The sequence below is a fragment of the Rattus norvegicus genome, chromosome X (assembly GCF_036323735.1).
Source record: "Rattus norvegicus strain BN/NHsdMcwi chromosome X, GRCr8, whole genome shotgun sequence".
Taxonomy (NCBI): Eukaryota; Metazoa; Chordata; class Mammalia; order Rodentia; family Muridae; genus Rattus; species Rattus norvegicus.
This window is the reverse complement of record NC_086039.1, coordinates 109056324-109072964: the sequence shown is the minus strand read 5'-3', so window position 1 is coordinate 109072964 and position 16641 is coordinate 109056324. Positions and strand designations below refer to the sequence as shown.

General features: G+C 45.2%; 1 protein-coding gene across 4 annotated transcripts in view; it reads left to right on the top strand.

The window, feature by feature from the left end:
• The first annotated feature begins 6575 nt into the window (after window positions 1-6575).
• The window catches only part of Tsc22d3 (TSC22 domain family, member 3), a 59980-nt gene continuing 49914 nt past the window's right edge, over window positions 6576-16641 (top strand). The window contains exons 1-2 of one of the 4 annotated variants that reach the window (NM_001400982.1): window positions 6576-6647; window positions 8289-8710. In NM_001400982.1, coding sequence (NP_001387911.1) covers window positions 8394-8710 — 317 coding nt within the window. In that variant the 5' untranslated portion in view covers window positions 6576-6647; window positions 8289-8393. Of the gene's footprint in view, window positions 6648-7286; window positions 7417-7534; window positions 7602-7752; window positions 7999-8288; window positions 8711-16641 lie in introns of those variants that run through there. The other 3 variants (XM_008773447.4, NM_001400983.1, XM_006234249.5) reach the window with 3 other exon arrangements.

Genomic DNA, 16641 nt, shown 5'->3' with positions numbered 1-16641 from the left:
CCTATGTGCACATGTATCCTCTGAGGCCAGAAGAAGGCATTGGATCCCCTGGGACTGGAATTACAGATGATTGCTCACAGCCTTGTGGATGTTGGGAATCAAAGCCCTATTTTCTGAAATATACCCAGTGTTCTTAACTACTGAGCCATCTCTCCAGCACCCCATCACTCATTTCTCTATGCAAGTAGGCCCTTTCCTTTTAACACAAGCATACTTATTATACCTTTTAATTTTTATGTAAACACAGTAAAATTCTGAGAATTTTAAAAATGGGTGGACACTGAGATCATCTGGCTTATGCTTCTATCATGGATTACACTTACATCATTTTCTGTTTGATGTTCCCTAAGTTGTTCCACAGTTGCCCATTTCCATATTTCATTTCTCCTTAGTCCAGTAATCAACAAATTTCTCCTTGAGCACTTGCCAGACCAAAGCACCATGCTGAGCCTGACAAACTCAGATGGGGATGCTTGCTGCCAACCACTGGGCTGAGCACAGGGTCCCCAATGGAGGAGTTAGAGAAAGGACTGAAGGAGCTGACGGGTTTGCAACCCCATAAGAACAACAATACCAACCAACCAGAGCTCCCAGGGACTAAACCACCATCCAAAGAGCACACATGGACAGACCCAAGGCTCCAGCTGCATATGGAGCAGAGGATGGCCTTGTTGGGCACTAATGGGAAGAGAAGCCCTTAGTCTTGTGAAAGCTCGTTTCCCCAGGGTAGGGGGATGCTAGGGCAGTGAAACGGGAGTGGATGGGTGGGTGGGGGAGCACCCTCGTAGAAGCAGGGAAGGGGGGCAATGGGATAGAGAGTTTGCAGAGGGGAAACTGGGAAGGGGGATAACATTTGAATGTAAATAAATAAAATATCCAGTAAAAAAAGAAAGAAAGAAACGTGTGAAAACAATGTAAATATCCAATAATGGATGAACGACTAGCCAAACTGTAGAGCAGGAGATAGAGTCCAGTTGGTACAGTGCTTGACTAGCATGCATTAAAGCCTGCTTCTAGCTCAACAGTCCATAAGCCAGACGTGGTAGCCAGGAGTCAAGAGCTAGAGACAAGATGATCATAAGTTCCAGAATCAGCTTCCTAGTGAGTTCAAAGAGTTCCAAGTTGGAACTCCTAAGTCCCTGTTCTCCCCCCCCCCAAAAAATATGTATTCACGTGAGTGCATGCTTGTGTGTATGTGTGTGTGTTTGTATGAATACGTGTATGCACATGTGTTTGTGCTCACATGCACCACAGGGAACATGTGTTGACTAGAGGACAACTTGTAGAAGTGGTTCTCTCCTACCATGTGAAGCCTGGCTCTCAAACTCAGGAATCCAGGCTTGGGGAAACCCATCTTTACCTACTGATCTGCTTTCTCAGCCCCAAGGCTTATCTGACCTATTAATATTGTACAGGGGTGAGATGCACTTAGATGAAAAAATACTAAATCTTCATTTACATCAATCTCCAGCTTAAATTATATGTTTCACTTACAAAGGCAAAGAACAGATCATAGTATTATTACCAGAGGCTATGGTTTTTCATCAATAGAAGTCAAAAATAATTGCATGTCCATGTACATGTGTGTATTATCCATGTGTGTGTATGGGTAGAGGTCAGAAGTTGTTTTGTACAGAGACTGAAGGAACACCCATTCAGAGCCTGCCCCACATGTGGCCCATACATATACAGCCACCCAATTAGACAAGATGGATGAAGCAAAGAAGTGTAGACCGACAGGAGCCGGATGTAGATCTCTCCTGAGAGACACAGCCAGAATACAGCAAATACAGAGGCGAATGCCAGCAGCAAACCACTGAACTGAGAATAGGACCCCCGTTGAAGGAATCAGAGAAAGGACTGAAAGAACTTGAAGGGGCTCGAGACCCCATATGTACAACAATGCGAAGCAACCAGAGCTTCCAGGGACTAAGCCACTACCTAAAGACTATACATGGACTGACCCTGGACTCTGACCCCATAGGTAGCAATGAATATCCTAGTAAGAGCACCAGTGGAAGGGGAAGCCCTGGGTCCTGCTAAGACTGAAACCCCAGTGAACTAGACTGGTGGGGGGAGGGCAGCAATGGGGGGAGGGTCGGGAGGGGAACACCCATAAGGAAGGGGAGGGGGGAGGGGGATGTTTGCCCGGAAACCGGGAAAGGGAATAACACTCGAAATGTATATAAGAAATACTCAAGTTAATAAAAAAAAAAAAAGAAGTTGTTTTGTAGATCACGTACTACTTTATCTCTGGAAACATGGTTCCCTCACTGAACTCTTGGTTAGAAAGGCTGACCAGAAAGCTTTGGGGATCCACCCTCAGTGCCTCCCTTCCACCTGGATGCTGGTCTCCAGACTGCACCCACCTCCTGCCTAGGATGAGAGTATTGTGGTAGCATGCCACCAGGTTTGTTTGTTTGTTTGTTTACCATGGATGCTGCCATGCTTGCGTTTTTATGTGGGTGTTGGAGATCTGAACCCAGGCCCTCATGCAGCAGGCACATTACTGACTGATGCATCTCTCCTGCCCCAGAAATAATTCACAGTTTTATGTCACATTACTATTATCTGGAGTATCTTTAAATATATTCCCATCCAGCATTCTGAAGTTATGACAGTTATCAAAGCTGCATCTAGAATATTGTGTTTGTTATATTAACAGGCACTTATATAATTTTCTATTTTGTTGTTTTTAAAGTCTGCACTTCAGTATAATTGATTTCCTTTGTAATACTGTGTGTTTTATTTTACCTAAAAACACTATTCTGACAAGGTGTTCATAAGCTTCCCTATCCTGTCATAATGATGTGTGGCACAAAATTGAAAAACAAAAATGTTATGAACAGACTGATCTAGATTTTGTACCATTACCAATTTTACAAATCTGTGATACAAAGGTGTGTGAGTTTTAATGAAACTGATTTCCCCCTGTGAGGAGAAGCTAACAAAATTAAGTATTGATGATATGAAATGAACTTGCCTACAACTCCCTTGGAAATATTGATTTGAGCCTAACTAGACTATATGTGCTTAAAGGGGAGCTACTTACAGTCCAGGCGTGCTGTAGCTTCTCTTTCTAGCTCAGCTTTCTGCTATATTAAATGAGAATGATGGCTGCATCTAACTCAGAAAGTTGTTGGGATAATTAATTTGGATGATACCATATAAAGCACTTAGCATAATACCTGGCTCATGATGGCCCTTCAAAAATCCAGCTATCATAATGTTATACTAAGGTCATCAATTTCCTTCTTGGTGCCTCACGGTATAAATAAAGCCTTTCAATATATTACGCAGTAAATCATTGGATGCATACACATCTCTACAATCTTCTTAAAGCAGATGTTATAGTTTGTAAATCTTTGATAAGCCTTCATTTAAAAAGTCACCTAATGGATAAGAACATAAGCTCTGAAGTTAGAAAATTGTAAATTCAAACCCTGACTCCATCAGGGATTCTTTGTGGAACCGGAGAGCATCTTTAATTTATCCAAGTTCACATCATGATCTAAATCATACCTACTTCATAGTATTGCTGTGAGAAGTAAATAATAGTATATACACATATGTATACAATTTGTGCTCATAGCATTCAATAAATGGTATTTAATCTTTTCTTAATAATTATCTAAAGCAAGACAGATTTGTGAGGCAGATAGATGTGTGGTTCATTGATTTTAGTCAGGCTCTTTTACAGAGCCCAAAGTCACTTTGAGTGTGAGGTGTAAGGCACCACACTAGGCTCAGGGCAAAATTTTCTTTAGTGCTTCACGCTGGGTCCTCTAAGACATGGGCTCTGAATCTCTTTCCAACTCTCAATTTTTATCTCTCCCATTTTTATTCCCTAGTAACACAAAACACTTTTGAAATTCACACAGGATCACAACACACTATTCTCATGCACAGGCCTCACTCCACTAGTCCCTGGTTTTCATGAATTCTACTTAACAAATTTTGTGTTTTATGATGGTGCAAAAGTCAATATGTATTCAGTAGAAACTTCCACTTCTAATTTAGAATTTGCATGATGGGCAGCTCCCTGTAAACCACAAGACTAGGAGGGTCATGTGGACTCCTGTGTTGCTAAACTGTGGTGCTCAGTGAACTACATATAGCAATTTCATTTTTTATTTATGATATTTTCAGTTCATGATGGATTCATTACATTGTATCCATACTGCAATTCAACCAAGGAACATGTGTGGATTGTCCTTCCATCCCAAAGAAAACCCTCCTTCACCTTCTCTAGCACATACTTTTGCCTGCCCACAAATCACTAAGGGTCTATCATTTACCACTTGTAGTGGTAAGCTTGGGTTTTGTTTCTTATTTTTTTTTTTTTGGTTCTTTTTTTTTTTTTTTTTTTTCCGGAGCTGGGGACCGTACCCAGGGCCTTGCGCTTCCTAGGTAAGCGCTCTACCACTGAGCTAAATCCCCAGCCCCGTTTCTTATTTTTTTAAGGTGCTCGATTGGACCTTAGAGCTTTGTTCACGTTATACACGTAGTCTGCCATTGAACTCTATCCTCAACCCTTAACACACATGCCTGCGCACACGTGTGACAGAGAGATTGAGTCACTCAGTTGTCCAGGATGGTCTTGAACCTGTGCTTACTGCCTTAGCCTCCCCAAAAGCTGGGGTTTCAGGTCAGTGCAACAAGATTCAGCGTGACATGTACTATTTTGTCTCTCTGTGTATCTCTTTTCCCAGATAGATTAGGAGTTCGTGGCAGGAGTTTTGAGTGTGTATTTTATTTTTCTCTGAATTTCCATTAATGCTGTACCTGGCTCAGAACAAGTGTACAGAAAATGGCTGTTGAATTACTCTAAGAAGTAGATGTGTTTCTTCTCCCCCTATTCCTCTCCACCCAAAAAGCCACCATCTTTGTCTGCTAGTGTCCCAGACTCCTGCATCCTGAATTTATGCAAGAACATTTGCTTGGAATCTCTCCATCCAATACAGTGTATGACAGTAAAGCAAGGCTTCACAAAGGAGAGCCCAAGAGGCCCTGTCCAGTCAACCTTCCCTCACATAGGTATGCAGTCTGTCAACACAAGCTGGACTTGTGTGCACATAAATGCCAGCTCTCTGAACTCTATCTCTGTACTATTTAGACTTTGCTGTATCTCAACTATATTTGCTCTTGATCAGCCTTGATATGGTGTGCAGATCTGTCCCGAATTATTAACAATATTGCTTGAGAGCAAGGACTGCAACAGGGAAATGTCAAGGGGACAAAAATCTTGAATTTAATGGTGCCAAATGTCAAGAAGGAAATACTTCCACCAGGGCCTCATCCCCAAGGTTACACAAAGATAAGAGGGCTCAGGCAAACACAGAAGCAAAAGGCCTAGCTGTTCCCAAAACGCAAATAAACATTTATGGAACTAATCTATTTTATTATAAGAGTTAACATAAAATAATTATAAACAAGGAGGAAAACAATAAACACTGTAATTAAAAATCAATTCAGAAGGCTATAAGTCTACTCAATGCAGATGAAATTTTATATTCTACTACCTCTTCTGGCTTTTATCCAAGAACATTTTAAAAAGAGAAGAAAGAAGAAGGAAATACAAGAAAATGACGTGATGGGCTTTTAAGAAGAAAAAAATAGAAGTTTCTTAGTCTGTGGGGATGTGTGTATACTCTGTTATAGTGTTTTATGTAGTAGCCACCATTCTCTTTCATCCTGGGCTTTGGGAACGGGAAATACAGCAGGATTTGGGGTTTCTAGCCACTATAGCATAGAGTACTGCCTTCCCCAATTACCCATATTTTGGCTTCATGTAACAGCCCCAAGGAGTGGGGAACAGGAATTAGTTGGCTGCATTTTGCTCCTAATTAATTTCAGAGGTGGCTTGAAGTCTCGTTTTATATGGGCTGGATTTTTTTGAGATGATCGATCTCACTGTTTAGTTCGGGCTGGCCTGACTCTAGCAAGCCAGCTTCTTTGCGAGTTGCTAGAATCATCAGTGCGCTCCGCCACGGTCGGCTAGGAAATTTCGGACTACTTTAGTCACATTTACCAGGGTTCAGGCAACTGGAAGTTCAATTTTCTTGAAACAGAGCGACACTTGCCCCTGCTTGGCATCCCAATGGATCCTTCCACCGGGAGCGGGACACCTGTAGTGTCCCGCTGAGCGGCGGAACCTTACATGGGGACAGAAAATAGTTCAGGTTTTGGGCAGAAGATGGCAGCATATACTGCTCTATTTCAAATGCCCTGGGTTCTTGAATGAAGCGAATGAAGGGGGTGGAGGGCGGTTGGAAGGGAGTAGGAATGAATAGAAATTTATTTGAGTTTTATACAAAAACTGAATTTTGTGAACAGGTTTTAATTTCCCCAAGAATCAAAAAAAATGAGTGTTCCACACTCAACACATTCTGAGTTCTGAGATACTGTAAAAAGTCGCCTTTCTTGGTCACCTTGGACGTCCCTGCAGCTCAGACAGCAGGGGCATTAACCCAGGGTGGCCCCTATATGTGCCCTTTCACTATACCTCCGCCCGGGGTTTATTCTCCCAGATCCCTCCGCCGCCATTACGGGACAGACGCATCACTCCCCTTCTGGCTCTGCGTGCGTGCAGACGGCTGGAGAAGTCTCTGGAGAGATCGACGGAGACCGATCACCTGAAGTAGCAGGTAAGGGGCGGGAGGACGGGTTTGGGGGAGAGAAACCAGTAAAAATGAGTGAGGAGAAAGAGGGGGTGCTGACGCGAGGTGTGGGGAGAGAAATAAAATGAAGGAAATAAGAGGGGAGGGGGCCAAGGCAGGAGCGGAGAAATGGAGGCGAGGGGCGGCTAGACATGGAGGGGAGCGGGGAAAGACGGGAAGGGGACAAGATGGGGGAAAGCAAGGAACAAACCGACCAAACCTGTAAGGAAACTTAGAAAAAAACGCCAAATGAGAGAAATAGCGGGAAGAGCGGGAGACGCGCGGCGAGGGAGAAGGGGCAGGCCCAGGGGACGCCCGCAGCCCGGACAGCGGGGCCTGAGGAGATGGTGTGGAACGAGGCACGGGGCTGAGCCCGGGAAACGAGACGGAGCTCGAGATGGGGTGACAAGTGAGGAGGAGCGGCTCGGGGCTCAGGGGACATGGTTCTGTGAGTTTGGAGTTGGGGCGTTTCTCAGGTGTTCTTGTTTTCTGGCACTTTCTGGGGGGCTGTCGCCGCCGGCGCTACCACTGAGTCCAGGGCTCTTCCCTCTTTTGGCACTTCCCGAAAAAAAAAAAAAAAAAAAAAAGCCGGGCTGCGTGGCGGGCGGCGGTTTAAAGGGCCGCTCGGACGGCCGCCCGCTGGCTCGCTGGCTCCATGGCTCCGGGCAGGCCGTGAGCGCGCCGCTCAGGGGACACCCTGTGAGCCAGCCCCCCCTGCGACCTTTGGCCCACTCTGGAGAGCCCGAGACCCCGTGCGGTGAGGGGGCGGGGGCGCTGGCGCTGCGTGGGTCTCGGGCGCGGTGGGGGGCGGGGAGATAGCGAGAGACTGAGGGAGAGGAGACAGACGGAGCGGAGACAGACAGTCCTGTCGCCGGGGTAGAGACACAGAAGAGCCGCGGAGAGCAGAAGGCGCGCGCTCCTGGACGTCCAGCCGCTCAGTCGGTGAGCGCCAAAGGCACCCAACGCTGAGGCGCGCACGGCGAGGAGCTGCCGAGGCGGGCTCCACAGGAGCGCGGGCGGGCGTACGGCCGGCCGGCCGTGTGGGAGCTGAGGGAGGAGAACTCCGCGCGCCAGGGGGCCCCCTCAAGCTCTGGCCAGGGAGGCGGCGGCGGTGGCAGAGGCGGCGGCAGCGGTGGCGTGTCCTCCGCCTGCCCCTCGGGGCTCATTTACATGCTGTCACGGCCCGGTGCGGACTCTGAGGCTCGGGGGTAGCTCGTACGCTCGCCCTGGGCTGTCGCCACCGCGCGATCCGCGGAGCCCGCGGGCCGGAGAAGCAGGGCTGCCGCTGAGGGCGCGCTGCGGCTCTCCCTGGCCGCTCGCCCTTCCTGCCGCCTTGCAGGTCCGCCGGGAGCCACGCTCGCACTTGGGAAACTTGGGAGTGCGCTGGCGTTGGGGGGCACGCGCGCGTGGGAGCTCCGGGGGAGGGGGAGCGGGGCGGGGGAGGGGGGCGGCCCGGGCTGCCCGAGCAGGGGGAGGAGGAGGAAGTGAGCCCGCGGGAGCCGCTGGGAGCTGTTTGTCCAGCTGTTTCTCTTCGCACCCTGAGCGCTACCACCAGAAGGGGGCCCGAACCGACCCGGGGCGGCCGGCTCTTTTTTTTTTTTAGGCGCTAATTTCCAACTGTCCTCACAGCTTGTTTTGCCGGGCACCCTGGAGTCCGAAAAGGCCAACTCCGCAGGTGCGCACCTGCCCGCCGCCCCTGACGTCCCTGAGCAGGCAGCCTCTGAGCCCCAGAAGATGGCCCAGCCCAAGATCGAGTGCCGCTCACCTGTCGGCCTCGACTGCTGCAACTGCTGCCTGGACCTGGCCAACCGCTGCGATCTCCAGAAAGGGAGAAGCGGCGAAAACAACCCAGGCAGCCCCACCGTGAGCAACTTTCGGCAGCTGCAGGAAAAGCTGGTCTTCGAGAACCTCAACACTGACAAGCTCAACAACATAATGCGGCAGGATTCGCTGGAGCCCGTGCTTCGTGACCCCTGCTACCTGATCAATGAGGGCATCTGCAACCGCAACATCGACCAGACCATGCTCTCCATTCTGCTCTTCTTCCACAGGTGGGTGTCTGGCCAGAACGGCTGCGAAAGTGGCCCTGATGGATATTCACCTGTGACTGGGGCAGGGAGGAGGTGGGGGGCACTCCAGCAAGTTTGCAAGGGGGTTGGGGGGAGTCGGGCTCCTAGGCTGAGGCAGAAGGGCCCTCTTGGCTACCTAGAGCCCCGCAGAGCTCACAGCGTTCTAGCAGCTCTAAGTGTGTTTTGAATGGAGCCTGGAAAGGCTCGCAAACCCTTGGGCCCAAAAGATGGAGTGACTCCGTGGGGGTTGGAAGTAACTGTGGGTGCACCCTTCACTTTCTATAGTCCTTCAGACAGTTCTGCCATAGGCTTCTCTTAGAATTTGAGTTTCACCCAACTCCGTGGGACTGAAACTGGAAGGACTTAAATTACTGAGTGGCACTGACAATTAGGACAAGTCGTTAACATGTTGGGCTTCTGATGGGGAAAGATCAGGCTAGAGGGATGGGAAAAATCAGAACCCTGTGGGGAGGCGGGGACCCGACCCACTTCGTAGATTATGGCCTTCCATTCTGAATGCAAGTGCAAAGCAACCCCAGAAAAAAAAAATAGTTTAGGATTATCACTTTGAGCACTTCAAGACCTCTCTATGGCAGGAGAGTGGAGGAATCCATCTACAGGTAGACTCTGTGTTGGAGTGTGTTTCAGATTTTCTGGAAACCTGGAAGGCAAGAATGGGGAAAAGGAAGAAATAAACACAGTGGGAATGCTCAGGGCAGCTGTTGTCTCCAACAACGAGTTACTCTGGTATTAGTGACTTAGAACTCAGATAATTTAGGGGCAAGGACTTCCGGAAAACCTTCTGTGGGTTTTATGTTCTTAGAGACCGTGTGTGTGTGTGTGTGTGTGTGTGTGTGTGTGTGTGTGTGTGTGTGTGCGTGCGCGCGCGTGCGCATATGAGCATGTGTCTGCATGTGTGCTTGGGCACACAGGTAGATTTTTTTTCTTGCTTAATGGAGCAGGTTATGTAACAGCGTCATCCCTGCTGTGGGAGACCTGTGTGGTAGTGCAAGTTATGCTTCTACCTTTTTGTATGAGCCTGAGAAAGTTATATGACCTCCATGCTCTCTGCACAGTGCTTTCTATCTCTCAGATTCTAGGTTGTGGGCAGGTAGTGTGCCCAAAGTGATAAGAAATGCCGAGCACTCGTTCCTTACCTTCATGGCAGTGAACTCAAATAGCACATTGTAAGGGCTCTCAAGAAATGCAGGAGGCACTCTGCTGAACTGTCAAGAATGTCTCCCAAGACAAATCCACTGTCTCCTCACTCCAGCCCCATTGATTTCTGGTGGGGACAAGCAAGGCTTAATGTTATATCAAGTCGTATTTCTGAGGCAATGCCATTGAAGCATTTTCTCACTTATTTCACGTTAGGGATTAAATTATTTCATGGTCTAGAATAAAGCCAAGCTATAGACAGAACACATTTGAAGAAAATCTTCCTTTCTGGTCAAATATTACTACAAGTGTATTCAACCCACAGACCCTGAGATCCTGTAGAGCACGATCCTTAACTGGTGTGTAATGATCTGCTTGCTGGCACAGCTCAGTTGGAGAGTGGGAAAGGCGAGGGAGAGGGAAGAAACCTGAAGAGAGAACCTTTGCATTTGCTTCAACTGGGAAAGCAGAGGCACCTCTGGGTCTTTGGTGAAGTGAAAGGGTGATTTCTGTTTCTAGGCCTTAGGAGGGTCTGACCTAGGTGAGTGAAGTGGGAGGCTGAGTTTTGCAAGCCTTCACATTGTGTCACACCTCTGGAGTGTCCTGGTCGATTGGGTTTCTTGAAAGATTTCCTTTGTCATCTACTTCAGTTTTGGGTACTTGGTTCTTGGCCAAGCCCGGAAATGGTACTGAATAGGAATATTAAAGGCAATGTATGAGGGAAAAGAACAAACTAGGGGATATGCACCTGACAATGATTCCTGTGACCAGAAGAATTCTGTCAGTATGCTATCGCAGAACAAGCTAGAAGGCTACTAGGCTTCATTGAAGCTCAGAAGGGAATGACATAATTAACAGGACAACACAACGCTCTTTTCCTTAATTGGTATTGGAGATCCAAAATTCAGTCTAGGCTTTGCACATGTTCTTTGTGAACTAGAAGCCTGTTATTGCTGGCTATAGGGCTTCTCCAATGTCTAGGCTGAACAGCCTCCTATATGAACATTTCCTTTGCTGCTTTGTTTGATTCCATGGGTTTCTTCCTGTATAATTCAGCCATAATTTTTATTCCTGTTCCAATTCACAATAATACATTTCAGTCCCTGACTGACTGTATTTCCCATTTTAAGTTTTCAAGGCCACATCTAGTGGAGAAGCCAATCTTCCAGCCCCTTGTCTTGTAGCCTCTTCTGCTATTTCAAGGCCTCCAACATTCTTGGGAAGAAGACATGTCATATTCTTGATTTATGTCTGTCCATGTGTTTTGATCTGTCCCTATCTCCCAGCTTAGGCCTTGATTTTCTTGGAACAAAGCATGTAAGCAATCTGAGGGTAGGTCTGTGCTTTGCTTGCTTTCTTCTTGGTCTTGCAGCCACTATTTAGTAAAGATGTTATATTCTAGTGATTACAGATAACTACTTAATTGGTGTACTCTGGGGTAAAGATTTCACAACTTTAGCATTTTTTGTGCGCGCACACACATTCACACAATTGTGCAGATACTCGTGGAAGCCAGAGAGAATATCAGAACCCCTGGAGTTACAGATGGTCATGAGCTTCCTGCTGTGGGTGCTAGGAACCAAACTCCGATCCTCTGCAAGAACACCAAGCACTCTTAACTACTCAACCATCTCTCCAACCCCACCTCTTTAACCATGTGCTAGAAAATTCTTCCTAGTGTTTAAATGTAGAATTTTCTTTTTCAGTTTTAATCACATGTGGTAACTAATAGTATGGTAGAAGTTCAGATGGAGTGTTTGTACATATAAAAATCAGTGAGAATGAGTATGCAGCCTTTTGCTGTATAAATGGCACTGCTAGGCTATTTGGGAAAAAGAAATGTATTTTTATTTTTTTTTCCTTTTCTTTTTTTTCAGAGCTGGGGACCGAACCCAGGGCCTTGCACTTGCTAGGCAAGTGCTCTACCACTGAGCTAAATCCCCAACCCCGAAATGTATTTTTAAACACCATCCCTTCAATCTTATGTAATGTAACTAATAATCATAAAGGATTAATAGTTAACAGTTCTTCTTCAATTATAGTGTATACCAAGAACAGCATCTAATAGTTTCATTTAGTATTTATAGTGATCCAACAAAACTGGTATTACCCCAATTTTCAGTTTTGTTTTGTTTTTTCGAGACAGGGTTTCTCAATGTAACATCTCTGGCTGTCCTGGAACTCACTTTGTGGACCAGGACAAAGTAAAAAGTTTCCCCTGCCTTTGTCTCTTGGGTGCTGGGATTAAAGCCACAAGGCTCTGTTTGGTTTTCATTTTTAAAAGAAGGAAATTAGTCTTGGAAATCTTAAGTAATTTGCCCCATGTCTCTCAATAAAGAGCTATATCAAAACTCCAACTGAGATCATAGATTCTGGAGTCTATTGAATGAAAAAATATTCAAAAACTAAAAATAAATAAATAGATAAATAAAAACAAAACTAATAAATAAATAACAAAACTAACACTAAAGAGGTGCTTAGAACACTAAAATTTAGTCTAACACTAAAATTTTGCTGGATGGTAGTGATGCATTCCTTTAAAAAGCACTCAGGAGGCAGAGGCAGAGGCAGGCGGATCTCTTGATTTACAGGCCAGCCTAGTCTAGAGTGAGTTCCAGGTCAGCAATACTACACAAAAAAACCCTGTGTGGAAAAACATATACATACATACATACATACATACGTATGTATGTACGTACATACGAAGCAAAGAAAATTGTGATTCTAGAACCTTTACAAATGGTCAAAATGTCCAACTATTCCAGTTTTGCGTGGAACACAGGGCTCTCTGATGATCAAACTGGGACAGTCTCAGGGAAACTGGGATGGTTGGTCACACTATTATTAGACTTGACTTCATTTATTCAACTATGCTTCTGAATACTAGAAAGTTTAGGAGAAAGGTGGAGTACACTGGGCAATTAATCTGAATTGTTCAGTTTAAATGCAGTGTTTAAAAAATGAACTAATTTAAATTAAAAGGCTGAGTGAGTTTAATTACCTGACTTTTAAGGTCAAGAAGAGTGACATGGTAACTGGCAAATATTCTGTTTTTATGATTGTTGTTCTTATAACCTCAGTTTTATTTCTAAGATTTTTTTTTGAGAGTCTCACACTACAACCCAAGATGACTTGGAACTCAGACTGAACTTGGCTGGCCTGGAACTCAGTATAGTCCAAAGCAATCCTTCTAAATCTGCCCCTCAAGTGCTGGGATTAGAGGTATGAGCCACCACACCTGACTAAATCAACCTTTGGGCCCAGAGCATATCTGCTCAGTGTGCTCCCAAATACTCTGGGTCTTGATTCTCTTTATCTCCAAAGTTTTTCTAGGAATCTACCTGTAAGCTAACCTGCCTCCAACAGGTTCTCACACACAATTTCAGAAAATATGAAATATTTATGATAGCTTTATGTATGCTAATTCATTTAATATTCTCTGTTGAGCTGTTATGTACTAGCATGGAGGAGGAGTTAGATTTAGAGATCAGGTTGTTTTTTCAAGAAAAATTTCACACTATTTAAGATTCAACACTGTCATTGTACCATCTTAAAATCCTCTCTCATAGCATCAGTGGTATGTAGACCACACTGTGAGAAACCCTGATAGAGATTGCAACCCTTTGTCAATTAATTTACCATTTGATTTCAAAGACAGAATTCTTTGTCATAAAGAGGTTTTGAGTTTCTATGTGGTTAAGCCTGTCATTCTTTACCTTTGTGATTTTTGGTTTTGGTATCATGCTTCGAAAGTCCTTCCTTAGCCCAAAGTAAATTAAAATAACTATTTCCCAAGTGTCTAGTAGTCTGACAAAGAATAGGCACTCTTGAATTAAGGGAAAGCCTCCATTAAAAATACAAATGCATTTGAGAGCTTAAGATTCAGGGTTTGGATTCCTCATGAGAACCCTACCATACAAAAAACTTGTCATTTTGCCAAGGTACAGATGTGAATTTCGTGTGCTGGCAGGTTAGTATATTGAGGCCAATCCATATGCCATATGCTGATGAGTAAGTTTAGTGCCCTGTTACCCCTGCCAGTACCTGAGTAGCTCTGTGATATATGGTGTGTGTGCATACACATATATTTGTGTGGATATTGGTCCAATACTTATTAAAATTTACCATTTTAACCATTGTTCTCACTAAGTGATAACATCCCATTCTCTCTTCTCCCCAGCTCCTAATAACCTGGGGCTTTCTGTCTCTATAGATTTGCCTATTCTTGCTATGTCTCCTATAAGTGGAATTTGTGCAATATAGGATCCTTTGTGGTCATCACTCACGTGATGTTTTCAAGATTTATGTTGTAACATGTAACAGTACTTCATTGAATAATATTCCATTTTATTCCTGTAGTGCATTTTTTATGCGTCCATCTATCAGAAGACACATGGATTGTTTCTACTTTGTGTGGCCATTTTGAGGAATGCTGCTATGAGCACTATAAAAGTATGCGCTGCAGTGGCTGTTTGGGATTATTTGGGGTACATGCCTGGAAATGGCATTCTTCACTTATTTTTCATCAAAAAAATGTGATCACTCATTTACAGCCATTGTTTGTCATTTATTTCCTTTCGTGGAATTGTTCCTTATCTCTGTGGACAAGGTAACAGTTCATAAAAAGTAGAGTTCAATGAGAATGGGACACAAAAGCCAAGTTGACAGAATCAAAGTGGAGAAACTGGGCTGTATTCATAAAGACCAGGTTAGGTGGGGTACTACAATGTGGGGCACTGAGCAACAGAGAGCACAAGCAGTCTGCCTGATAGGTTCAGCTCTTAAAGAGGTTCAAAATGGGGCCTTGATTTTATTTTCTTGTCCGTATAGCCTGGAGAGGACCTATGTGAGCCCACACCTTAGAAGATAACTCTTTCCAGGGTGACCTTATTTTCCCTCCCTGCCTGAAGAGGTAGTTAACTCCCTTGCTTATATTTTTACTTCCAGATAAACTGGCAAGCTCTCAATTCCAGGTAGCTTTGGCTTCTTTCCAGACTACTCCTAAAGGCCAAGGCCTCTAAATAAATGAAGATGGATGTGTCTGGCCAAGGTTTCCAGGGTCTCTGGGCCACCTGAATGATGGAGCACAGCAAAATACTAGCCCCCAACTGTGAATTGCTTCAGAGGAATGAGGTAGTCTATGTTTGTATGTGGTGGTAGTCACTGGACTGTGTTTGCTCATTGTGAATCTGCTCCTACCTGAACTTTCTCCTCTTATGTAAGGCATCCCTCAAGATAACTGCAAAGCTGTAATCTGCCATGGCTGGCTGAGTTTACATAACAAATTGGTTGGTGTCATGCAATAGTCTTTTGAGCCCTTGAGAAACCAGTGTGCTGAAAGAGGCCAAAGCTTGGGCTCATTTGGAGGGGCACGTTGTGTGCTCAGTGTACTCAAGGGAGAGCATTCCATGACCACAAGGGTCAGAAAGATGAAGTTTCTTTTTTAGATGAAGAGAGTAATGATGACTCAGGACATACTGTACTGTCCCAATGCCTGCAATAATGGGGCAAGGGTTAGGGCTTCATTTTCTGCCAGAGCTTTGGAATTTCTCCATGCAATCACATAGGTTAGTGGGAGCCCCACGGAAGAACTGAAGGCTAGATCCCAACTTGAGCAACCTTCATCCAGTGAGGGATCAGACTGGGAAGTTACTGCCTTAATTAAGGAATAGGAATAGGGATGAACTAGGAGAAGAAAGCAAGCTTTTCCAAATGTTATCTTAGGAAGGAGATGATTTTTATCAGCAGGCAAGGTAAGCTCACTTGTACCTTCTGGCTAGGAGTCATCCCCTAAGTAGCTATTGAACTTTTAGAAGTGCTGTAAGAGGTATAAGGTCCCAACCAACACAAAGGAGTAAATGAGAAGTTTTCCAGTGTGCAAACACTGGTCCAAGAGAAAACAAGGGCTTGGAAGCGGGTTTGGTCAGTAATGGCCAAAGCATGTTATTGTATCCCTTTCTTGGGAGTAACATTTCTTAGATAGATCAAGCCTGTATCAGTCCCCTGCCTATTAAATATCATATTGACCTTCCTAAAAGGAAGAATTTGATCACAAAATAGCCTTGAGTTGTCAATATACTTTTTTCGTCTTCTCTTCAGAAGGGATGGCGAGCAACTGCTTACAATGTAGAAGTCTGGTGGAGATTCCCACTTTCCCAACTATCCCTGAGGAAAGGGGAGTGAGAAGTGAGAGGAGGGAATACAGATCCAGTGGCTGCAATGTAGCTTAGCCCCTTAGCACCTCTCCTACACTGCTGTTTAACCTCACTTTCCAAACTGGGCTGGGCCTGTGCCAGCCTCGGGGCCCTGACTCATATCTCATGCAGTGCCTTATGTAACAGTGCCAGGTTACTGAGACATCAAGCTTCTGCTTGCTCAGTGGTGGGCTTCCCCCAGGGCCAGGCATTCCGAAGGCAGCCTCAGGTTTAAATGGAGCTCATACTATTCCCTATGTGAGGCAAACATTTGGCTCAGAGGGAAATACCAGACGTCAAGGTGTGAGTCGCCTTACTCCCACACTTAGAAGCAAATGTAAACAGACAAGCAAGCTGGGATGGATTTGGGTTTACTGAAGTCATTTCCGAGGGGTACTGCTACTTTTTCTGAATAGTGCACTACTAAAGGAATGATGTGAAGGGGCTTCAGAACGGGTCTCAGAAAAGCCTTTTCTATCTTATTGTCAGGTCAGGAACTTTTTTGGATACCTTAGTCGGATAGACATTTAAGCAGAAAGGTGTGCCCCAAGCTAGAGGAAC